Source organism: Carassius auratus, unplaced genomic scaffold, assembly GCF_003368295.1.
Source record: "Carassius auratus strain Wakin unplaced genomic scaffold, ASM336829v1 scaf_tig00001501, whole genome shotgun sequence".
In the NCBI taxonomy this organism is placed as follows: domain Eukaryota; kingdom Metazoa; phylum Chordata; class Actinopteri; order Cypriniformes; family Cyprinidae; genus Carassius; species Carassius auratus.
Window position 1 is genome coordinate 30,578 of NW_020523364.1, and position 24,987 is coordinate 55,564.

The following is a 24,987-nucleotide window of genomic DNA, read 5'->3' on the forward strand; positions in this document are numbered from 1 at the left end:
AGAATAAAGATTTTTAGTTATATTTATGGACTTTTGACTTTTATTTTGAGAGTACAGTGGAGAGATGACTGTAAAGTATTGGATTGGAGAGAGGGGAGCGGGATCAGCAAAAGGACCTTGAGGCGGGATTCGAACTCGGGTCACTGTGAGCGAAGTTGCGCTAGATGTCAACGCGTTAACCACGAGGCTTTTGGCCAACCTAAAATGGTTTTAAAAAAATAAAAATACAACCACTTTGCAGGTCGCAAAAACGTATTTACACTCCCAATCATGTCGTCTCTCCAATGCATTTGGGAGTACACAGGGTAGACTACTCTGTTCTCATTGAGGCATTCTTCTTTTAAAGGCATTATTCCTGGTAGACAAAATTTAATTAAATGCTAATGAAGTGTTAGAGTACTTACCGGTGGAGGGCAATTGTGTGCTGTCAGACAGTTCGCCTGGGGTGATCCCATGGCTCCTGAGCTGGGTTGTGGAGTGGAGCTGGCAGTAATGCCCTCTAAAATGGGATAAATTAAAACTTACCCAGCCAAGGTCATGTGCCAGAAATGCAACAGGGGAAACAATAGGTGGTTCGCTCAGAGCTTGAGATCACCCACTCTGGTGTGAAAATATCGATCGATACATCTACGCTAAAAGTGTGTTCACAGTGCATTTGTTTTCGAGTCCAACATACTGCATCAGGAAATGCTTACAACTGCACTACATCGCTTAATACATGAATCCATTGAGTTGGTTCTTTATGTAGCTACAAAATCCTTGACTCTATACTCGTGTGTTACTCAACACATTCATCATTCATGGTTCTATGGTGACAAAATGTGTTTTTAATCATTGGTTATCTGTATATGTTACGGTAAATGAGCTCTAGCAGAAAACTGAGAAGCATAAACATGATTTTCCTATTTTAGAGACACAATAAATAGGATTACAAAGAAATTGTATAAGCAAACGGCAGTAGCTTGAATAGCTATAGCAGCCTTAATTTCCTATTCAATTGACACTCGTTAATTGCGATGAATTAAAAATGCAAATTAGTGACCAGATCTTTGATTAACTTACACAAGTTCCTTGTTGGTTTGTTAACGTCCTCAAAGATTTACGATGTTGATGCTCTTGTACCATAAAACATCAGGAGACACAATAATTAATCTTAAATGCTAAAAGGACTGGCGCTTTAATTACTCTTGTTCTCCTCTCTATAGCATTGTAGCATTTGGACTCCTCACTTCTTAATGGTAAATGTATTATAATATACAAATTACATGCTAATTAGATGGTGCAAAGCTTAGGGATTCAGTCATTCTAAAATTTGCATATGAACTAATTATCTTTCATTAAAGCTGGCTAATTACAAATTTGAGGAGGACCTGGAAACGGAAAAAGCAGCATTCCTTTGTCCAGACAGTGTTTTCATCTCTAATTAGATGTAGGATTGTTCATCCCTATACATTTGGAAAAATGTATATACATTTTGTATTTATTAGAAATGCCCTTGAGTGAATTTCATGGCCGTTAGTATGTGAATGGCAACAATAAAATGTCTTATGCTGAGGATGAACTGCACCATGTGTCTGAACAGGTACACTTAATTAATTCTTTAAGACTGAATTGAACTTGCCATAAAAAGTAATGCATATCTAAGCACGGAGGAGAAGTCCAAATTAATAGATGTGCCAATCATTCGTCTCAAAGGAGTTTTGCTGTCCACATAATAGATATAGACTCTTACATCAATCAGGTATTAATTGCTTTCATGTCTCATATAATGAAATGACTGCTAAGGGGCAACGGCACAGTTTTAAAATGGCTTTTGAAACCCATTTTTAAAGACTTTTGTTTAAGATCCCCACTTCAGTTTATCTGATATCTCAATACAGCCTTTCTTAAATTGTTACTTAAAGGTCTGGAACAGTAATGGGCTACTCTGGCAGCATCACCTCCAAAGTATATTATAGCAAGGCATATTCCTTCAAGTGATAAAAAAAAAACTATTGTCAGCTGCTGGGTTTTTATGGGTCAGTATTTTTTTTTTACAGTCAATATTTTTCCACCTCTGCCAAAAAACAAGATGACATTAAATACGAAATCAACAATTAATAAATATTAAAAAAATATTGAGTTTAAGATTATTACAGCAGGTCTCTTTTCACGGTAAAGTCCTGCAAGTCAGTGCTGCCCTCTGCAGTTGAATACTAAAGTGATAGAATCTGGAAGTGCTGTCATTAGTTTTCAAATTGTTAAATCAGGTCTTGAAAGAGGTTAAACTGATTTATGTTCACTAGAGAGACAGGTGTTCATCCTCATTTAAAATATGCAATTGGCAGACAATTCACAAATTTGCATACACAGCGTTTAAATAAAAACATGAAAAAAAAAAAGTCAAATACACTGGAAGCCCTTTATTTGATAAACATCTCTGGCAAGCATTTTCTTCCAAACAATGTACAATTTATACAGGATTACAAAATCAGAGGTAATATTTACAGCATTTACCTTTGCAGTATCCATGGTTAAATATCTTAAAAGCATGCATAGGAGTACAATTTGCAATTTTAAAACATTATTTTCACAGCCAATATTTTTGAGAATAATATTTAGCATGTGAATCACTTTATTGTTTGGCATTTGACATGAGCTATTTGAAGGAGAACACGAATGAAGGAACACAAAAATACTAGGCTTCAGAACCACTACGATGCTTGCACGTCATTCATTCACTCACACACTACTCTATATACACCTTTGTTTTTAAATGAAAAACAAAACTTTGGTTTTATGGCAAAACACTACAAACTGCATATTGTTAAAACTGCCAGTGCAGTGGCAAAAAAAACTAACAAAAAATCCATTTCGAAATGTCAAATCAATCACAGCAAACCTGTTAAACCATTTCTGATAGATATAGAGTGGGCTCCAAAAGTCTGAAACATCTGGTGAAACTGCATTTTTAATATTTATTACACCATGTTTTACATAAAATTATAACTCTTAAAGTTGGTGTCAAACCTGATAATCGTTCTCAAGCATGATTTGAAATGATCCATTGAGCACCTTGTTCTTCAACAGAAGCATGAACATCTGATAATGTGTACAAAGTTACAAATTTGCTTTGTTGACCCAGTCGTCTGCTTCTGGATCTGGAGATATCGAATAGTATTTATAAATGTCAGGTCTAGAATAATGATTTAAATAATGATTTCCTAAATGACAGCTTTTATGCACTAAAATGTTTTTTTTTTTTTTTTTTTTGTAAGTTATATTTATATCTTTTTTTGTAAAAGCCCTAAAGAAAATCCTAAAAAAAAAAATAAAATAAAAAAAAGATTTTATGAAGCTTTTGTTTTCCCACAATATACGCCAAATTTAAAAATAAAACACTCTATATTATAATATATTCATTTAATTTCCTTTCTCTAAAACAGCACTGCATATTATATATAGTTCATGTAAGTAAACAAACGCACTTCTATAAAATAAAAAGCCAACACTGTCAAGCTTAATCCCTCACATATACCGAAACAAAATCCATAATATGCGGCTCTAGATTCTGAACCACTTCTGGATTTCAGTGGAAGTGCACACAGACAAAAACACCACCCCAAATACACGGCATAACTAAATCGGTATTTCTGTTACACCTTAAATACCACTAGAATGAGTGCAAACAGAATGAGCAAAAGAGACAAATGGACAGCTCATGCCATGTTCCCAGTAAAGGATGCTGGTGTGATAGTGGCTTGACCCCTGCTGGCCTTCAGAGACCTGCGGCTGCTGAAGCTGGCCATGTGTACAGCTCCACCTCCCCAGCACATGACGGGGAGACAGGAGGTATGGAGTGGAAGTAGAGGTCGGAGAGACAGAGGAGGAGGAGGATGAGTAGGAATAGGAGCAGGACTGGCCATTTTGAGTCTGTGGAGGGAGGGTTAGGCTTTGACCTTCTGGCCGCTGAGAGGGCGAGACGGGTCTACAGCTGGGCCAGCTCAAACTGAGACATGGGATAGAGGACTTAGAAGAAGAGGAAGAGGTTTGGTTAGTCAGCCTAGAACGAGCAGCACGGCCTGAGCTACGTTTCCATGAGCTAGGTATAAAAGCTGGGATCTTAGAAGCAGGCAAAGCAAGGAAAGCATCTTTACTATTCCCACCAGCTTTCATAGCACTCCCGTTAGCCTGCCAACAAAGACGCCGGAAGACATGGAAAGTCAGGTAGGATGATATAACACATACACTTGAAAATATATATTCTATGAAAATACCAACAAAAATATTACTCTTGTAACAAAAGGCATACTTTTGTTTCTTTTCTCTCACAGTCAGTTTCACACATTAAGCATTAAAGAGAGAAAAGAAGGAATAAAAGGAGGAATTTGGACACGGGGTTCTTCAAAGTATCTTCATAATCCAAAGAAGTGGAAATATAAACCGGCACTCCCCAACCAACACGGTAGTTCCTAGTGTTTGCTCTTACGATTGACTGCTGGATAACAAGAATCATGCCGTTTTTCTGTATAGCTCAACTGGTAGAGCAAAGTGCGAACAACAGCAAGGTCGCAGGTTTCGATTCCCAGGGAGCGCAAGAGTTGGTTAAAAAAAAAAGAAAAAAAAAGAAGCCTGTCTTGAAAGTGCCTATGTGTAAATGATAAACATGCACAAGGAGCTGGTTGTGATTAATTGTATGGGAACAGAGATCGTCATATTGGATCCCTGTGTGTCCTCAATAAAACTACTCGAAGACATTTCCCATCTGTCTTCACGCCTTAACACTGCCCTACAGTAAAACCACCTGACGGAATTGCCTCTGGGAGTCCTGGAGCTTTTGAGGTTTTCCAGGTTTTTCCACACTCTCTGCTGGCTGCGGGCGAGACTTGGGTGAGGAAGTCTGACTCGAAGCAGGCGAGTCCCCAGAGCTCTGAAAAGATCAATAAGGAAACAATGTCAGCGATGGATTGAGGCCATTGACAAGTACACGACAGAATGAGGACAAGGCTTTTAAAGATTTCTCATTTGTAGACATGATTGGGAAGAGAAAGATATAGGCAGCAGCATGCTCAAGTGCACCACCAATATCCCAACCACAGTACATGCACTAGAGAGAGAAACAGTTCGTGGATTCAACCTCATTGAAAGTCTGAATAGAGAAATAGACAGTGGTTTAAAAGAGAAAAACACCATAAGTCCATAATCATGTCCACTGAAATCACACAGAGCCCCCAAAACAGAGCGTTCACCCGAAGACAACTACGAAACACATTCAAAGTTGATTTAAGTCCTTGGTTAGAAAGTCAAGCTTTTAAAGCAAACCCAAGCCACCAGCAGAAGGGTGCAACGGAGTTGAGAAAGACCTGTTTACTGCTGGAGGAACTGGAGGAGGTGGACGTGCTTGAGGAGGATCGAGACTGTGTTTTGGATCTCTTTTGCAGAGATGACTTGTGGGGTTTGGGCTTCAGTGGGGCTGGCTTTTTTGTGGGACTGCCCTCCTCCGGTTCTGCATCACTGGACAATCTCTTAGCTTTCGATTCCTCCTTGCAGGAGACTTCCGAAACCAATGTAGGCTCAATATCATTGATGGTACTTTCCAACTGCTTAATGGTCTGCTCAAGGCTGTCTAATGTTTGATAAGTAGTCTTACGGAGTTCCTCAGTTCTGTCTTTGGTGCTCTGTGATGTGGTGGTCTGGTTTTGCCATAAAGACCTAGGGGTGGTAGAATCATCGTCTGCGTGGGACTTGATCTCAAACCTTTTAGCTTCTTTAAACTCCTTCACGGTTCCATCTGGTTCCTCTTCATCCTCGTAGACAACTACCTGCAGTGTCTTTTTGCCAGTTTTTGTCCCCGTACGAAGAGCTTGGCCAATAGCTACAAGCTGCTTCTTGGGGAACTTAAACTTGAATTTCTTTTTGGCATCTTTAGCAGATTCTGTCTTGTCTCCTTCCTCAACAGAAAGAGCAGGACCCTCAAAGGAACTCTGCTGTTGTAGAGGCACTGGAACGCTACTACTACTCCGATTGCTTGCCCTATTCTCAGTTCTGAACTGATCTAGATTATCTGCAGGTGTTATCTGACCGACCTGACTCTTTGAGTTGGCTTCCTCTTCCTCCTCGTTCTCTTCATCTATCCTCTCTTCCGATAGCACCCTCTCAAGCTCTTCTTCACATTCAAAGACGGTGGACAGTCGCTTGTAGGCCTGACAGATATCCATAGGCTCGTCAAAAATGATGATAACCGGCTTCTTGTCAAACCTAGAGTCCTCGGGGGCAGATAGGGTTGGTTCTGAGCCCACTTTAACAGTTTGGACATCTGTGCCTTTACTGTTTACCAGCTGTTGGTACTCTCCAGTCGACAGAGCCTGTACCTTGGTCTTAGTGATCCTGAAGGCAATGTTATTTGGTGGAGGAGGACCTTCGTCTCCTGGGAGGTCTGGACTTAGACTGGCCTCCTCAGTGTATCTGGCATGATCTTCAGATGATCTCTTTGGTACATCCTGCTCAATGTCATGGTTATTCGGTTGTGTTGAAAATGAGGCATCAGTGTTGGGTTGATGGACTGGTTCAGCACTTTGTGGACACTTGCTAACAAGTGTAACTTTAACAGTGGTCGTGCGATGTCCATGCTTTATTGACTTGTCCATAACAGGTGCAACGGAGGATGTACGCAGTATCTGTTCCTCAAACCTCTCCTCAACGGGTGAAACTTTCTCAGAAGGTGTAGGAACCACCTGCTTTAGAGACTTCAGCACTGATTCAGCCTTGAGCTCTTTGGGATTAATGAGCGATGCCCCTTTTTCAGCTTCCGTGCTGTTCCTTAAAGAGTTAAAGGGGCTATATGGCACCTCATGAATATTATTTGGCTTGGTTTGGACCTCCTTGACTGATTGGCTTGGCTGAAGTGAAATTACAGATAAGTCATTTGATTTGAACAGTTTTTGTTGTTGGGAAATGTCAGAAGCATTCTCAGTTGCAACCTTCGAAGGAGAAAAAGTTGCTTCCTTGGGTTCCTTTAGGTCATCTGGCCTAGAGGTGCTCTGCCTTGATGTTTTTGATGTTCCAGTGATATAATACATGACCTGACAAAGAAATCAAGAATTCTTTGGACTTCTGATAAAATATTATAGTCAATGTGAACACAATGTGCTTGCATGCTCTTAAATCAAACATAAAACGAATTATATTTACCCCAGGTGAAACAGGTGTTGCACTAGCTTCCCTACTTTCAGACAGTGCTCCTTCTTCAGATAGGTGAGAAGGGGTCCGCTAGGACAGTTTATTAGCACAGAAACCTTTATTTATATCCTCAAATTAATATCCAGCTAGTCAGTACAATGCAGAGAAACATTAAGACCACTGGCGCCATCTAGAGCTTAGTTTAGCTTTCATCCGACTGCTGTATGTTGTCAAGCATTGCTTCAAAATAATTTTTAACATATTTTAATGGAGAAAGTGACGTGTATCAGTCTTTTTATAGACACTCAATGACCCAGAATATAGAAATATTATTCTAGTTTTGAAAACCCTGACACTGTTGATCTGAAGGACTAAAAAGGTTATAAACATCACAACTATTACGTTCATTGCACATTAAAACATGCACAGATATGAATATATTGCATCACACTTATATGTTTGTAGAGCCCAAAACATCAATCATTTCATAAAAAGTATTCAAATGTTATTATTATTTTTTACAAATACTATTAATATTACAAATATTTATTTTTATAAAACATTATAAATAAATATGTAACGTTTGGTGTCTACAATACATATTTTAGTTCTATTTGCAAAGCAGTAGTAATATTATATCTTTATAGCTCCTTATGGTGGACCTTTCTCAAAATGAACTCTGAATGCTACAAAAGGAAAAGGTCAGAAGTCAGAGTGCTGAATGGCCTTTCCAACGATCCAGTCACTCTGACCCACCCCAGCTTCTACAGCTGGATCTATTAGCATTCAGCAGGAGAGTGTGAGTGACAGACCAGTGTTAGACACATTCAAACGTATTACACCCTCTCTCGATGAGGGGCTACGGTCAGGCATTGACGTGCGTCAGTATGTCAGTACATCAGTATGGGTGTTGTGTATTAGTGTCAGTAGAGCGGGAGGTTATGGGACTTGACTGCTCATGTGAGCACTGCTGTTAAACTGCGACGGGGAGTTAGCACACATCACGTCCGTTACCTTTGTGTGGTAAGACAGGGAAAGCCCTGGCTCCATCTCATTGTCTGAGAGCTCACGGGATGTGAGATCAACGATATATCTGGGCTGTAAATCTTTTTTTGTGCACTTCTGAAACACCTGAAGGGGGTAAGGGTACGGGCATTAGGTGCTGTGGCTGTGTATGGGTGAGCGCTCTGTCCTGTTGTTGAGCAATTTTGAGATGTCAAACAGAACTGAACACCTTGATCCTGACAAAGTACAGGAAAAATGTTCACTACACAGTTAATATATATATATAGTCACTGCATTAGATACAAGTGGCACCTGCAAATATAATAAGATGCAGTTTCTTTTCTCAGAACTTCACTTTTCATTTTAGCAATCAAATAAAGTAATTAAAACATTTATAAATCTGAATAATAATAATAATATCAATAATACATATACTTTATTTCACTATAAGCCCAAATACATATATTCATTCAGTTTTATTAATTAATGTCAATGTATAAACATTAATTCTATATAATCACTATTCAATACTTCTGTCGCACAGTATATAGTACATAATCCTATTCACACTACTAATATATTGCAAACATTATAATAGGTTTTATCTCTCTGATTATATTTTTGTCGAGCATTTTATTTTATAATTTTTTGTTATTGTTTCTTAAAGGAATTTGTTTACGTTTTTGTGGTATTTTTCTTTCAAATAAATTGCACTTGGTTTCTTTTGATATGTAGTTAGCTAATACAATGACATTCACAAATTTCAATATGACATTAACAAACACTTTCTGAGGCCACTTAATGCTGTTGATTTATTACTTTTATTCCTAATACAAATAAAATCGAATTCATGATGACACAGCTTTATAGAAAATCCTACCCATTCTCAACAATAGAGGGCAGCACAAGTCAAACATCTAAGAAAGCCACAGTGCCCTCATTTTGATACTTTTGTGTAAATGTTGACACTGGTGTGACCGTCTGAAGTTTGTATGGGCTCAATATTTGTCCCTTAACACCTCAGACATGTCTCAGACTTCCTGTGTGTTTGTTAGAGAATAAGTGTGCATTGATGTCTTTGTGTGAGGACGATGGTGGTTTGCTCACCTGTAGCTCAGCCATGATCTTATCTCCTTCATCCTCTTCATCTTGTAAGGTGGAGGTGTTGACAGGAGGAGGGGTGCGGGGCTTGGGCTTGACCTCTGGGGGCACACGCAAGGGTTTGGGCTTCGGGGCCTCCTCTTCACCCTCCTATAGCCAAAACAACCAGCCGAGTGTGACCGACCCTCACCCTCCATTATGTCTTTCAAATCAACAAAAGCAGCTGGAATCTCTACCGTGACTTCCCATCATTATTATTCACAAAAACAAGGACACGATATGAAGCGCACGGCACACCCAGGCAAAATACAGCACAATGACATTTCTACACGTAGTAGGTACACTATACGATGTGTTGTTATCAAATAATAGTAAGGACAATTGTCATGTTGTCTGGGAATGCAGCTCAGCAAGGCCTAAGTCAGATGAATAATGGTGTGTGATGTTAATTAGAGGAAACTGAAAAAGCATGACTCAAGCACCTGTGAGCTAGTGGACTCTTTCCGGGTGGTGTAGATCACCTCTCCCGAACGTCCTGTGGTGAGTCCCGATCCAGAGGGGTAGAATCTGCGTGGAGGGGGAGGGGGAGGAGATTTGCTGGCCGTTTCAGGGTTGGGCTGTACTCTGTCAACACTGGCCCTGTGGGGCTTCTGTGGCCTCTCCAAACTGGTCTGGGCTGGTTTATCTGCTTTGGGTCCATCCTGCGGTGCGGCTTCTGTTTGAAGTTAAATAAAGAGTGCCTCAAAATTAAATCCTTCAGAGGTTATATCTGAACCAGCTAATCTGGGATCATTAATAAAACAACAAGGAGTACTGTAATAAAAAAAAAAAAAAAAACTTATTTTAGAAAAAAAAAAACCAAAACCTAACATGATCAAATCAGCATGAAGAAAAATCATAAAAGAGGAAATGATAGAAAGAACCCCTGCAGACTTCAATGACCATGTCAAGGCTTCCAAAATATTAAATATTTTCATTTAATAAAAAGATCATATAATATTTCAGGTTTTAAAGCAGTGTGACCCCAAAACGTACAAATATTTATGAAAAAAACAATAATTAACTAATTTTTTTTTTCTTTTTTACTTTTACGGGGATGCGAACTCATCAGGGGTGAAAAGGCTGACGAAGATGTGACCCCTGCATCCCAGGGGTTTCTTTTACCCTGTCTCAGGTCACATTCACCCTGTTTTTTTGTATTAAAATATATTTCTTTAGCATTAGCACAATTCTGTTTTAAAATAAAAACATCCAGTATTTAATAATAATAATAATAATAATAATACAAATATACATTTATTTTACAGAACAACAGTAAAAACAGTGCTAATAATATTAATGGCTGTTTTAACTAATATTTTTGCAGAAAAACAACACCAACCACACAAAAGAGATTTTGTATCCAATGCTGTAATTTTTGCACAACTTTCAAATTTCATTACATTCATTCAAAAGTCATTACATTTAAACTTTTCTTGAGCATGATTTGTTAAAAAAAAAATAATAATAATAAAATAACATATGAAACCAACTTGAATACAAATAACACATCTATATAATGTGCTTTTTATCATGGACACACTTATATGTCATATATATATATGCTACAATCTGAATGAACTGTTAATATGCAGGTTCATATGAGTGGACAGGCTTACCAGGGAGTGAAGATACAGGAAGTGGAAAGTCCACCTCATCTGGCAAGATGCTGGGTGGATGGGAGGAGGCGCTGTCCACCTGTTTGCTCACTTCCAGGTCAGGTATGGCCTTCATAAGGCTGGCCTGAGTCTGCTGAAGGATCCTCTCCATTTCAACCTTGTCCTCCTCTGCTGCCTGTTTAGAAACCTGTGGAGAACCCGACAGAAGTTACTGTTTGTTGGAAATAACACACATAATATCCTTTCAGAAAACAGTTCTTAAATGAACATTTTCACTTAATTTAGACCTTTTTCCTGGATGCGGAAATAACGCCTGACTCTTAACTGGAAGGATGATTTGATTTCCAACCTCTAGTGTTTTTAGTCAAATTTGCAAATATTCTGATCTGATAATCTAATTTTAAATCTATTTACATGTTTTAAAAAAGCACATGGCTCCATAGCGCCATCACTTTTTAGTGTCGCAATGACCGCCATTTGTCAGTGCCTCACTCCTCAATGAGTGTGTAGATGACACGAAGCTGCCAATGTTAGCCACATTAAAATCAGATGGGCGCTATTTGAATGGGTTCCTATGGAGAACAAGAGTATCCAATTGGAAGTTAGAATTCATTCTCAGGAAAAATTGCCATAATAAACATTTGAATAATCTAAAGAACCTTTACATAATAAAGTACCTTTTGTGCAAGGGAAAGTTTTTGGAAGTTAAAGGTTCTTCATGGAACCGTCAATGCCAATTAAGAACATTTATTTTTAAGAGTGTGCACATAAACACAGAGTTACAGAAATAAGACATTCTTGTGTTGATGCCAATCCATGGATCTTAAATCAATCAGAAGTGCAAGTCACAGTTGAACCACACCTCGTCAGGCATGGGCCTGCTTGTGTTGACAGAGATCTCCTCTGGTGAGGAGGATCCAGTCGTGTTGATGACAGCGGTTGCTGGCACAGCTTCCTGGCCCCGTGGTGCTGCTCTCTTTAGCAGGGCAGGACTGTTTTCTCTGCTCCTGGGACTGACCTTCGCCACAGTGGGGGAGTCCCTGCTATGGGTGGGTGTGAGCGGGGGACTGGGGTGGTGCATGCTGATGGGAGTCCCCTGAATGTGGTGCACCGTGACTGGAGAAGTGGGTACGGGCTCCGAGCAGATGATTTTGGCAGGTGATCTTGGCTGTGGGGTCGGGGACTCACAAACAGGTTTTGGAGATCTATACTCTTCCACAAAGGAAACTGAATCAGCTGGTAACGCCTTCCCTTGGACTGGGTCAGAAGTATGGTTGTGGCTTTCAGTGGTGTATCTACAACAAACAGAAACCCTAACAATGAACCTGCCAAAGCTCTAAAGGAATTGAATGTTTCAAGTGCTACATGTGTTTACCTTCTCAGTCCACTGAGAGTGTCAGTCAGAGCCTTGACTCTCTTCAGCATGCTGTCCATTTTGTGAGGCTCCTCTTTAAGGAAGCGCACCGCCTCCACCTCCACCCTCAACACGCCACGCATTTTCATCTGCAGGGCTGGGAACTCTCCTGAAAAGACATTCATTATTATACAAGAGAGTTATCTACAGCACCATTTGAAAGTTTTTTTTTTTTTTATATATAATACATTTCTGAAAGAAATCATAATTTATTTGATCAAAAATACAGAAGAAATGTCAATGTTGTGAAACAGTCATTACTCCAGTCTTCAGTGTCAAAAATGATTCTAATATGCTGATATGGTGCACAAGAAACCTTCTTATTTGTTCTTATGATCAAGATTAGAAGCGGTTGTGCTGCTTAATATCTTTGTGGAAACTGTGATGCGTCTTTTTGATTATTAAGAAGTTCAAAAAGATCAACATTTTTCAAATAATAAAAAATATATCTTTAGTGTCACTTTGAATCAATTTAAGGCATCCTTGCTAAATAAAAGTATCTTTCAAAAATAAATAACTGACCCTAAACTTTTGAATGTTAATGTATAATAATTAATAAATGATTAAATAAGTCCACGGGAGGATAAATACAAATGCAATCACCTTTGAGTGTGGCCAAAGCTTCTCCTACTTTGCGTAAGTTGACCGCCCCTTCCTCCACATCCTTCAGAGTGACTGGGCGATTGCTCATGGCACAGCTGGATTCTTTCTTGAGCATCTCCACATAGTTTTCCAGCTCTCTGTGACATTATAAGAAGGATGTGTCATTTATTAGCACAGCTGTCACTTTAATGCTATATAACAAGTATTTTACTTTGCCTTTTTTGCTCAAGCTGCATGTACTCTACAATGTAAAACCTGAACTGAAAAAAAAAAAAAAAAAAATATATATATATATATATATATATATATATATATATATATATATATATATATATATATATATATTTCAATCGTATTTAATCCAGCGTTTAGTGACACTTAAAGGGATACTCCACACTAAAATGAAAATGTTGTCATTAATCAATTACCCCCATGTCGTTCCAACCCCATAAAAGCTCTGTTCGTCTTCGGAACACAATTTAAGATATTCTGGATGAAAACCTTTAGGCTTGAGACTGTCCCATAGACTACCAAGTAAATAACGTCAAAAGTCATCGTCAGAATGCTCCATCTGCCATCAGATGTGCAACCTGGGTTATATGTAGTGACGGGAACAATTTTTGTAAGCGAATAAAAAAATAAAAAATAAAGACTTTATTCAATAATTCCCCTGTCAACGGTCTCTGTGTCACTATATTTTAAGTGCTGCGTATGCTCTTCTGTGGGATCCACGCCACAAGGATGCGCTATTTTATTTCAAATCAAAGCTAAATACATGTAGAAACGGTGCATCCTTGTGGCACTGAGGACACAGAAGAGTATACTTATTTGGCAGTCTATGGGACAGTCTCAAGCCTCAAGGTTTCCATCCAAAATATCTTAAATTGTGTTCTGAAGACGAACAGAGCTTTTACAGGTTTGGAACGACATGGGGGTAAGCGATTAATGGGGTGGAGTAACCCTTTAATGCTATGCAATAAGCAAGTCTTGACTGTGATCCTTGACGGCTAAAGGCTGAAAACCTGTTTAACATGAATTAGTCTTGTTTGTTGGCTGACAGTTCACATACAGAGAAGTTTGGCTGTGTAAGCAAATTTGGCAACGAAAGTCTGCCCTCAGCCAAATACTTTCAGAGGATAATCATAACCTGCGTCTTTCTCAGATTTTCTGACCTCATTCGTCTCGAAATGGTTACGAAGTGTGCATTGTTGAAGCTGGTCATCATTAGCTGTACCTGCACATAACAGCCCTCAACAGGAATCTGCAAGCCAGTACACATGCTCTGAGATCATAGTTTAACATCATCCCTGTGGGAAATGGTGTGTGTTTTGTGTAATTTACCAGAGGGGTGTCTTAAGGGTTTTCCCATGCACAATGTCAAATCCTGCTTTCTGTTATCTTTCTCACCATAGCATAATCTAAAGCAAGGGAGTAACAACATTTTTTGGTTGTTATTATTTCTATGAACTGATATCTGTTGGTTACTGGAATAAAATGCTTTCCATATTTAATGCAGTGACATTTTAGTATTATTTATTTACTAATACAGTATTTATTCATAAATAATGTGTGTCTGTCATTATTATAATTATTTAAATATTTCTATTTTTATTTCATATAGTTTATTTTATATATTTAATTTCAGTTAGGCGCTAAAGCAAAGATTTTTCTTTGGTTTACGTTTTTTTAAATATATATATAATATTATGTTTCAGTCCTTTTTTGAGTTAACATATACATATTTAACGTGATTTTCTTGCTTTTTTTTCCTAGTGATATTTTATAGCGCTTTAGTTTTAGTTGCCAACTGAATAGCAAAACTGGTTTCATGCACATTGTGACTAAACGCAGATTAATTTCTGAAGCAATCTGACTTATATTTCCCCTTCAGGACAGCACACATTCATCGTGACAGGAAACACGTAGAAACTTTCACAAGCCTTATTCTTCTGAGACAGGTTGGGACAGTGGATTATTCACTGCACATCTCCACCCAATGAAGCTATGACCAGTCTTACTTAAATCAAGGTGTACATAAGCAAATGGGTTTTAGAAAAACACTCAATATAGCACTAGCGATGTAAAAATCCCATCTGTTCACATCTATTACAAACCTACAGTACACTGACCTTTGTTTATTAAAGTGTGCATTCAGCATCGACTGGAGACATGGTTTTATAATTAATTACTACAGCGAGAATTCAGCTTTGATTAGACGTGAGCAGTTAATCAGCATCAAATCTGGGTTGTTTGCAGCAGCTAATCAGTGCGCTGATTTCCCCCTCTGGATCGCAGCGTTTGTTCTATTCATCTACAACTGTCTCTCACATTCTACAGATGAACTGTCCATAATGAATTCTTCATGGCTAATTAATGCCTAGGTCTAAGTCACATAAAAATGATGCTGTCATATTGTCTTACCCGAGCTGTACGAGAACCATCTCCTCCATGCCTAGATATCTGTGTCTTTCCTCTTCCACCTGGACTCGCTGTCTATGAACGGGGTCCTTAAGGTGCAGCACAATGTCTGAAAACCTCTCGGAGATCTCCAGCTCTGCCTGTCGCAGCATCTGCCTCATGGCATCCTGGTTTTGCAGCTGTATATGCAAGGCAAGGCTCTATCAGCACACTTGTTTTCTGACCAACTCTTTATTGTAATTACTGTAATTACATATGTGTTTATATACTACCATTCAAATGTTCGGGTAAGAGTGTTTAATGTTTTTGAAGAAAAATCGCCAATTCTGTGCACCAATTCTGTGCACCAATTCTGTGCACCAATTCTGTATTTGTTTGATTAAAAAAATATTGTAAAGAGAACTACTGTGAAGTATAGTTCAAATACAAAATAACTATTTCCTTTTTTAATACATTGTAAAATGTAATCTATTCCTGTGATGACAGAGCAGAATTTTGAGTCTTACTCCAGACTTCAGTGTAAAATTAATCATTCTAATATGCTGATTTGGTGCTCAAGAAACATTTTTTATTATTAGCAATGTTTACTATTATCAGAGAAAACAGCGACTATTCTTTTCAGGATTTTTTGATTAACCGAAAATTCAAAAGAACAGTATTTATTTATAAAAAATAACTTTACTTTGATCAATTAAATGTATCGTTAATGCTTTTTCTTATCTTACTGTGTATTATTTAGCAACGAAATATGTGAAGCTAGTTGCTTCACTACTAAACTATTGCATAATATAACTACTGCAAAATACTTTTTTGATTGATGGTATTAATAATATTTTAAGACATTTTAATATTGTAGGACAAGCACTTAAAAACAGCAGTTGCCCTGGACACAACCTCGTTTCAGTTTGAATTTGATGTGTACCTGCATCTGTTTGAGTTGATGGAGCTGCAGTCTGAGGTCAGAGACGTTTCTCCTGAAGGTGGAGAGGATTGAGCTCATAGCAGGGTCTCTGACAGGAGAAATACTGTCTGGCTCTTTAGTTGATGATACAGTACAGACGCCTGGACAAAAACACCAATTTATGAATTTATTGCCCTGGTAACAACACAAATATGGTAAAAATAATATTTAATTCAGATCCATGATTCACGGGAGCAAGAAGGAATGATAAAGAAAGCATCATCACAATCAATAACTGAACGTTAACTGACCACCATTCTGTGCCGAAGACTCAATCTTTACTGGTTTCTCACTATAGAGAAAGACAATACAGTAAGTCTTCATTTGAAAGTTTCCATTTTTACATTATACTAATACGATTTCGATTCATGCTATTAATGAATCACATTATATGTTTCTGTGAACATCCACCTGGAAGTCTCTTTGGCACTTGTATTTGGCCCTTTCATAAGAGCGTGTTGAACGAGTCCAGTAAGGCTGGCGATCTGCTGCTCCATTGCCTTTATTTTTTCACTGCAATACAAAGGTCACGTGACTCACTTCAACAAAGAAAGATCACATTCTATAAATGATCACATGTTGTTCACAATAAGCTGTTCACTATTCACTATAACACAATGAGCTGCGGGGAATTTAAAAAGTCTCACCTCTGAGGATCTCCGGCTGCCATGTGTCCTTGAAATGGCTTCTCTCCGTGACTGGGCTGAAGGTCGGCAAAAACAGGGGAGGCCACATTGCCTCTCACCCTGGTGGCCACCTCCATGGCCACATTACTGTCCTTGCGGAAAGATCTACGCACAGGTGATGCTCTTTCCGCTGCCACACCTTGTGAGGGCATGTGGGAGTTCTGGCCTGGGAGCATGTCAATCATTCTGACCTCATTGACCCTGTGAGGAGAAGCAGGCGGTGTTTTGGAGCCCATGGAGGCGAGCTGACTCTCACTGTACTTTCGAGATTTCTGTCTGTAGAGGGAGTGCTGCAGATCCTGGCCATCTGTGTACGCGCCGACAGACTTGATGGAGGAGCGGTGCTGGATGTAAGCCGCCCCATCCGGGACGTCTCCAGAATGGCTGCCTTGTGATGAGGAGACACTGAGCCTGGTTTCAGGTGAAGCGTATGCTTCTGAATACAAAGGAACACTCTTGCTGCTCAGATCCTCATCCGGTTTTACGTCCCGTCGCTCCAGGATGGCACTGGAGCAGGGTGTGATAGAGCGATTTGAGGGTGCGTTGGACCTGGGTAAGGTGGCACCACCAGGCATGGCAACAGAGTGGCTGAAAGGGATCCTAGAAGGAGATGAGGGCATGGAACGAGGTGTAGGAGGAGACAGAGAGCCCTGGACTGAATGTATGGGACTGTGAGGCAGAGTGTGCACTGGGCTTTGGCCTCCCGGCTGCTGTCTGCCACTGTAGAGCCTTTCTCTTGTGATCTAGGGATAGAACGAAAAAAAACATTTCAGAGAGAATTTGGGTTTGAAAAAAAGTGGTAAAACTTTCTTTAGCCTTTGTGAATTATAAAGGGTTATTAAAGGGTATGATGCATTATAATTATTCATAATGTGCATTGTAATACAGTACATTATATCTTGTCATGAATAATTATAACTGAATTTGGAATGCATAGTGTAACAATGAATTGATAAATGTTATCCTGCATAATTAATGCATTAAAACTAGTTTTATAATGCATTATAAATGAATGCTTTAAGTAATATGTTACAAAACTGGTTTTTGGAGGTTATGTCACATTTGTAAGGAAGAAAAAGTGTAAAATTATCGACTGGTTTTGCTACATCAAGTGGCAACCAAAAAGTACCAATAAAAATGTAAACAATAAAATGTATTATTATTTAATACCAAAATAAATTTACATATCAAAATTATTTATTCATTTGTGTTTTTAATTTATATTTAATATGTATAGTGATGCACCAATTATTATTATTTTTTTCAAAACCAAAATAAAAATGTTTCATTTAGTTGAAAATGTAAATTGAAAATAAAGTTTAAAGCTGTTTTTAATCTTCTGATTTATCAAATTATTTTATCTTAGATTTGTGCTATGTGCTCACGGCTTTTTGCTCATAGTTTTTGGAATCAGTAAGTTTCAACCAAGTGACAGATATATTTGTGTCAAAATACTGTAGAGTGTATCTGTTCCCACAACCTTTGATGCCAGTAACAAAATGTATAGTAACAAAATGTAAAACACCCCCCCCCCCCTCACTTTTAAAAGCTGATCAGTTATGCATTTTGCTATAACTGTGCAATATTATATGGTCAGTTGCATTTTATTATTTAAATTGCAGTGTCTTGTTGTTTCCTTCGGCTGTCCGTGACAATGTTATTCAGAACGCCAACCACCAGTTGAAAACTGCTGATAAACAACTCTCAAAGAAAGTCAGTGGATATGAAAAGGACTTTTGAATTTAATGAAAAGGCGCTTTTTATTACATATTTGTCACGAAAATGATTAATCTTCACAGAGACATTTTCAAAGCAGGAAACTAAAAACAAAAATTGTATTGTATGGCCGTGTTGATATGATTTATGTTTAGACAAGTGCACAGATACGAACAAAGGATGGAACCAGTGCAAAAGCACAGACAATAGCCCTGCCCAGACCTGTCGTTGTACAGCGGTCATGCTTAAGCGTGCAGTAATAAAGCCCACAGACAGAGCGTGCGTGCAGGTGAATTATCCAACATTCAGAGCAACAACACCCTCTGCACTGGCCTAAAGATGAACAACACTCTCTAAACCTCAGGTCTAGTTTCAGAGCACATTAACAAGATGAACCAAGAAAATTATAATTGCCCTTAATGTATCTGGTAGATGATTTGGCTGAATGCTTATATCCTGAAAACTGTATCAAATGAATGACAAGACAATACCTAACAGTTAGGTCTGTCTGTCATTGCTTCTTAAAGATTTCTTTAAAGAAGATGCTGTTAGAAATAGACTAAGTTCTCACAAAGAACTCAATTGGAGTCAGGCATGTTTAAACAGGTGCAGCCATCGTTTCATTATTGTATTATCTAAGCTCAAAATAGGTGTCTTCTTTCAATGGGTACATAAAGACATCCATGAAATTAGCTTAAAACTTGTCATGCAACCACAAGAAACCAAATATACAACAAACATGCATGCATGGTCGCAAAAGTGTAGGACATTTAGTTTGCCGCATGTCAGAAGTGATGCAAAGCACCTGAGAAAGCGGATTCAGAGAGCACCACTTTACATGGGTCTATAAATTATGTGTATGAAGGACAAGCTTCAACGTTCAAGAGATTTACAGCGTTGACAAACAGCTAAAATGAAAGGCCAATATATCATCAGGCTCAAACATTAGAGAAAATGGGTCCATTTTTGCAATCCTTCAAAATAAGCGCATCACATCAACAAACGTGTCTGTGCATGTTTGCTTTCTCATGCTCTCAGAGGACTTGTTTTACACATCCATTTGTTTTTCTGGTTCCTATCATCCCACTAATCTAAAGTTTGGTTTAGGTGGGAAAAGGGTTGCCCAATACCACAACACGTGGGCAGAGCGCAGTGTTTTTGCACAGACCTTATTGTCCCATGAACTCAAATTAACACATGCAAACACACTGTGCAGAGATAAAATGGGAATGGCAGGTTGGCGATTCCAGCTGTGAAGAACAGGAAAATGGAAAATGTATAGTCATTTCCTTCTGGCAATGAGTTGGTCAACTTGTCTAGGTTGACTAATTTAGATGTTTTTTTAGTTTTAATATATTTAGTGGTGGTACTTTAAAGGGACTACATTTGGAAATCCAACATGCAGATTTAGTTTTAGCTTTAGTTTGCAATTATGCCTCAGGTTTCCACACTTTTGATGCTAAACTGCCAAAGAGATTGAATAATGTAGAGCTAAATAGATTAACTACAGAATTTTTATGAGTATTTAAAGATTTCAGCAATTTTCCACCACTTAAAAAATCGAACATTTTTAAATGCCCTAATATTTCCATGTTTTTCATGAATGTGGTAACCCTGTTTGTACAACTATGAAAGTTATGGTTATTTAGCCCTCGTATCGTAGAATACCTATCCACCCACTTTAGTATTATTTATATACTACTGTATTTATAGTGTTAAATTATTTTGAAAAAGCTTTTCAGCTTTAATTTCAAATTTAGATTAAATATAAAATTTCTTAAGTTTTTAATATTTCTACTTAGATTTAATGTATAACAGATGTGATAAGTTTAAAGTAACAGTACTTCATGCATATTAAGTCAGTTAGTCAGCAGTTAGGCAGCATTTCTCATTTTCATTTATGTTTATACATTTTAAAAAAGTTATATTATTTTATTTCAGCTCATTTCAATTAATGACAATTTCTGTAGCAATAACAATACGGATATTAATAATCCTATTAATCCTAATCCTAAAAAAAAAAAAAAGCCTGCCTGGAGTCAGGTGGACATAACCCTGAGCCAGCTAAATTATAGAGGGCTTACTAGTGGACTAGTTGTTCAGACCAACTGCTGATTTGTCAATTTTGCAAATATGCAGTTTTGCACATCCCTGGTCTAGACTCTGAACAAACTATGCTCAAGAAAAAAAAAAAATCTAAAATCCAAGTAATTGCACCGGGTTTGAAGTGGGTCTGTTCTATCGATATAGCGGTGTATTATCTAGCTACTGTTTTAGGCACTAGATGTTGTTATAAAGAACACATAAGCCTAGATAAACACAGCACAAGCAGCCTGCTGTTTAGCTAGGCTTATGTGTATGTGTGTGGTGTGCTGGTGCAGACAGGAGCTGGTCCCTTCTGCACTCTCATTAGAGCTGAGAACTACAAGGTCAGACGCATCCGCTGCCGTGCTCTCTTGAGAGCTTGACCTCAGTTCGTCTCCACACCCGGCCCAGGAATTTCAGCCCTGGCTTAGAATGATCCTTTTCCCAATCCTCCATGGCCCACTGAACTCAAGATATGGATGAGATAGCTGGAGACTTCTCCAGAAGTGCTTATAATTAGATAAAGCAAATTACACCACAGCAGAACACCTCCTAAATGTGTAACACATCCTGTTAGAGAAAGGATGCGATGAGTACATTTCTGGCTTAAATATATAAATATATATATAAAAAAATTATGCACTATTATGCATTTCGATATTAAATATGAATAACATTATCCTACTGTGCGTTTGTAGGTCAGTATCAAGTTTACATGCATGGATTCATGGAAAGCAGATGGGTTTGATTAGAAAGTAAGATACTTAGAGCTTGGTTCCAATTAAATCTGTTGCTCAACTCAAATTCCATTTGTTGCATAATGAGATAAGGAACAGGCATTGTTTGGCTTTTTTAAATGTATTTATAGCTACATTGGTCTCCAGAGACACTGCTATAATTCTGCATTGTCTACATTCCTGATGACAAACAAATCACTTTAACGCAGCGTGGCGAATACTATTGTGCCTTTGACATACAGTTAAGATCTCAGCAGAGCTGACCTGTTTTGCTAAAGGTGATCGCCCAATATAATTGTGCAACAGTGGGTAGACCAATCAGTGGGACCCCTGCCAAAATGAATGGGTGTGGCAGGTATTTGCTTCAAATTCTGAGCTCTAAAGAACAGATTCAGAGCTTTAACCACCAGGGTCCTGCTAGCTGTCAACACCAGCTGCAAATAGTGTTGAAAAGCAAAAGAGCTTTTTCAGTTAATGATTTATGAGTTGAACATGAAGAGTTATAATAATGGGACAGTTCAGTGTTACTGCGGCCACACTCTTGTCACTCACCCTAATTTCTCCATTATTTGGTCTTGTGTTGTGATTGAAGGCCTGGGCTGGGTCTTTGTGATACACTTTCAGACAAGAGTGTGATGTGATGTTCCTGCAAAGAAAACACATTTTTTTATACTGTATGTATTCTGTTGCCTAAATGCTTTTTTGAAGGATAGTGAATTCAGAAGAACAGCATTTAAGTGAAATACAATTTTTGGAGCATATAAATCTTCACTGTCACTTCTCATAAATGTACTCAAACCTTGCAAAATAAAATTAGTAATTTTATATAAATATTATATTGTGAAGTCCAGTGTTGTGGTGTTAATAACACTTGAAAATTCAGGTTCAATGAGGCAGAACAGAGAGGAGCTGCAGCTCACTGCGACACAAAGATTAGAAGCGTGTCAACACAAGCTCCTTCTTCATAACTATAACGCTTGTTAAAAAACCAAGCCCATCCTGTGGAGCATAACACACACATACACAGAGAGAGAGAAGAACAGATTGATCATGCTCTCTTTCTATTCCTGCTGACTTGTCAGGAAGCCGCAGGCCAACGAAGAGTAGGGTGTGGAAAAGGGAGTCACCCAACAGTTTGAACGCACTTGAAATCAAGCACTGCCTGCAATTTTCTATACTTAAATCCAAGCACACTGTAAGAGGGAAAGGCTGTGATATTTATGCGATATTTAACATTAAATATTATGCTACACTTTTTTAATTTATTATTTAATTCACGCAAAAAAAAGTCTGACAATGACAATAGACACACCTGACATCAGTCAGCTCATAGTACATATTCCTCATGTCATCTTTGATGTATATAGCCACGCTGGGGGACTCCAGGGTCTTCATAGTGAGGTGCTGAGGGAAGGCACTGACAAACAGAGCCTTGATGGTGTCTGCACCCGTCACCTCATTGGGCATTCGGATCTGTTTGGTCTCTTCTCCATACTGCAGGTAGAGGACACCTAAATATAAAGCAAATATAAGAGTTTAATACTAGAACAATGGGTAAAACAGAAGATTTCTGCAATAATTTGGAGATGAATTAAGTATGGAATGACTAAAAGTACAGTAGCGCATATAGGCTAACAACTGCATTCTGTCCCAGACCCTGCATTAAATTATTCTCTTGAGACAGCCCAAATAAATAGGTAAGCATTTTCTTCCCATATAACTTGAGTTATATGGAGCAAAATGTAAAATATGCTCTCTAGCTGTAACATAAACCAGATGTTTAAATGTATGATCAGATACAGAGGTTTTATTCAAAATAAAGTATATCTGTATTAATAAATTTACAAATTAAAAAGTGAAAGAATGCACAGTTTTAGCACATTCACCTCAAGAATGCTTCCAAAAAGGATAATGTCTTTAAGTGAAATCCTAAAAGTCTATTTGAAACAGGTGCATGCATGCATTTGTATAGACCGTGCGTACTACACTGGTATCTACAACTCATAAAATGCATGCTTTGTAAAAAAAAAAAAAAAAAAAAAAACCCCTGTAAAAGGCCACCTGGCCAAGTACTTAGAAATCATGGCGTCAACATTTGGTCTGACAGGCCCAAAGGTTGGCACTTTCTCAAAACGTGTTAGAATTTATATTACACACTATTTAACTAAGAAATCTGTAAAGTTTTAAAGAAACATTTTCATTATAATATTCAAATATTGAATTGACCACAAGGATATGTTAATCATCCCTTTAAATGTGCAACAAATTTCTCTTAATTATCTGACTAACACCAACCCTGCCTTAATTTTGACAAACTTGATTTGTAACCTCATTAATATTACCTCAAATATATATATTGACAATGATGTGAGAAAGACAAACAAATCAAAACCACACCCACTAGTTAAAAACTCAGTACTTTACCTAATGACCTGTCCTTGGTCTGGTTATTTGACTTGACCACGGGGAGGCTCGCTCGAGAGCGGCTGCCTCGGGTGAAGGCGGAGGGGGCTTCTCCCTCCGACATGGCCTCCAAAGACTCAAGGGAGGCCAAAGAGAGATGCTCCCTCGGCTCCCCTACAGCAGACTGAGGGGTTACACTGTGCCCAGAACTCCTGATCTACAGGACAACACGAAATGATCAAAGAAGAGGTTAAACAGATCACTCAGAACCAGAATCTAGCATCAAGCACTTCACTTAAGACATCATTGGGTAGCATCTGAACTGGTAAACATTTGGAAAATATTTAAACATTTATTAACTCTGCATTCTGAATGTCAAGATGTGAGCAATCTAGTTCCGTCATAAACTTTAATGCTCCAATAAAAGGCCACAGAAAGGTCAGAGAGTTATTTTCAGTAAACAATCAATACCCAAATGAACAAATAAAATGTCATTAAAATGAAAATGTATTATTCAACCACACTTCTATGTGTCTAAAAGAGATGAACTGAAAACAATGATCTACTGATGACAAGGGTGACTACCAAACAAAAAGAAGGAATGGTAGTCATCTGATTCCTTCTCTGTTTCACAACACGTGGACATAAAATCGTCAACACGTCTTCAGGTCAATTATGGCTCAGTCCTATAATTTAGCTCACATTAAAAAAGAAAATGGAGTGATTTATCTCCAGTGACACAACAGAAGTAAACGCACAAGGACCAACTAGCATGCTCTGGAACAGACATTATCCTTTGTAGCCTATTTATATTCAAAGACCGAAATGCATCTACGTGGTTGTCCTCAAAATAACACCTTTTGGATCTATGCAGACAGCAGACATAGTTAATGTATAATGTTCTCAGAGGATAGGTTTTCACCCCGAGGCTGGAAATCATTTCTTCCTTCTCGGCAAACGGAAAGAAGCGACAGGCAGAAGGCAACAGATACTGAGTCAGACTGCGTCTCTTTGTAACGGCAGCATGCACACTGACCTGCTC

General features: G+C 38.2%; 1 protein-coding gene across 1 annotated transcript in view; it reads right to left on the minus strand.

Annotated features, from left to right (window-relative positions):
• Positions 1 to 2,382: 2,382 nt before the first annotated feature.
• Positions 2,383 to 24,987, minus strand: part of LOC113069337 (sickle tail protein homolog) — a 48,998-nt gene continuing 26,393 nt past the window's right edge. Inside the window, 20 exon segments of the mRNA XM_026242345.1 lie at positions 2,383 to 3,819; positions 3,821 to 4,170; positions 4,784 to 4,909; positions 5,343 to 7,061; positions 7,171 to 7,248; positions 8,173 to 8,289; positions 9,271 to 9,414; positions 9,747 to 9,979; positions 10,923 to 11,109; positions 11,785 to 12,217; positions 12,298 to 12,445; positions 12,940 to 13,076; positions 15,361 to 15,536; positions 16,280 to 16,419; positions 16,570 to 16,610; positions 16,730 to 16,831; positions 16,966 to 17,747; positions 22,095 to 22,188; positions 22,855 to 23,053; positions 23,967 to 24,162. Coding sequence (XP_026098130.1) covers positions 3,699 to 3,819; positions 3,821 to 4,170; positions 4,784 to 4,909; positions 5,343 to 7,061; positions 7,171 to 7,248; positions 8,173 to 8,289; positions 9,271 to 9,414; positions 9,747 to 9,979; positions 10,923 to 11,109; positions 11,785 to 12,217; positions 12,298 to 12,445; positions 12,940 to 13,076; positions 15,361 to 15,536; positions 16,280 to 16,419; positions 16,570 to 16,610; positions 16,730 to 16,831; positions 16,966 to 17,747; positions 22,095 to 22,188; positions 22,855 to 23,053; positions 23,967 to 24,162 — 5,523 coding nt within the window. The 3' untranslated portion in view covers positions 2,383 to 3,698.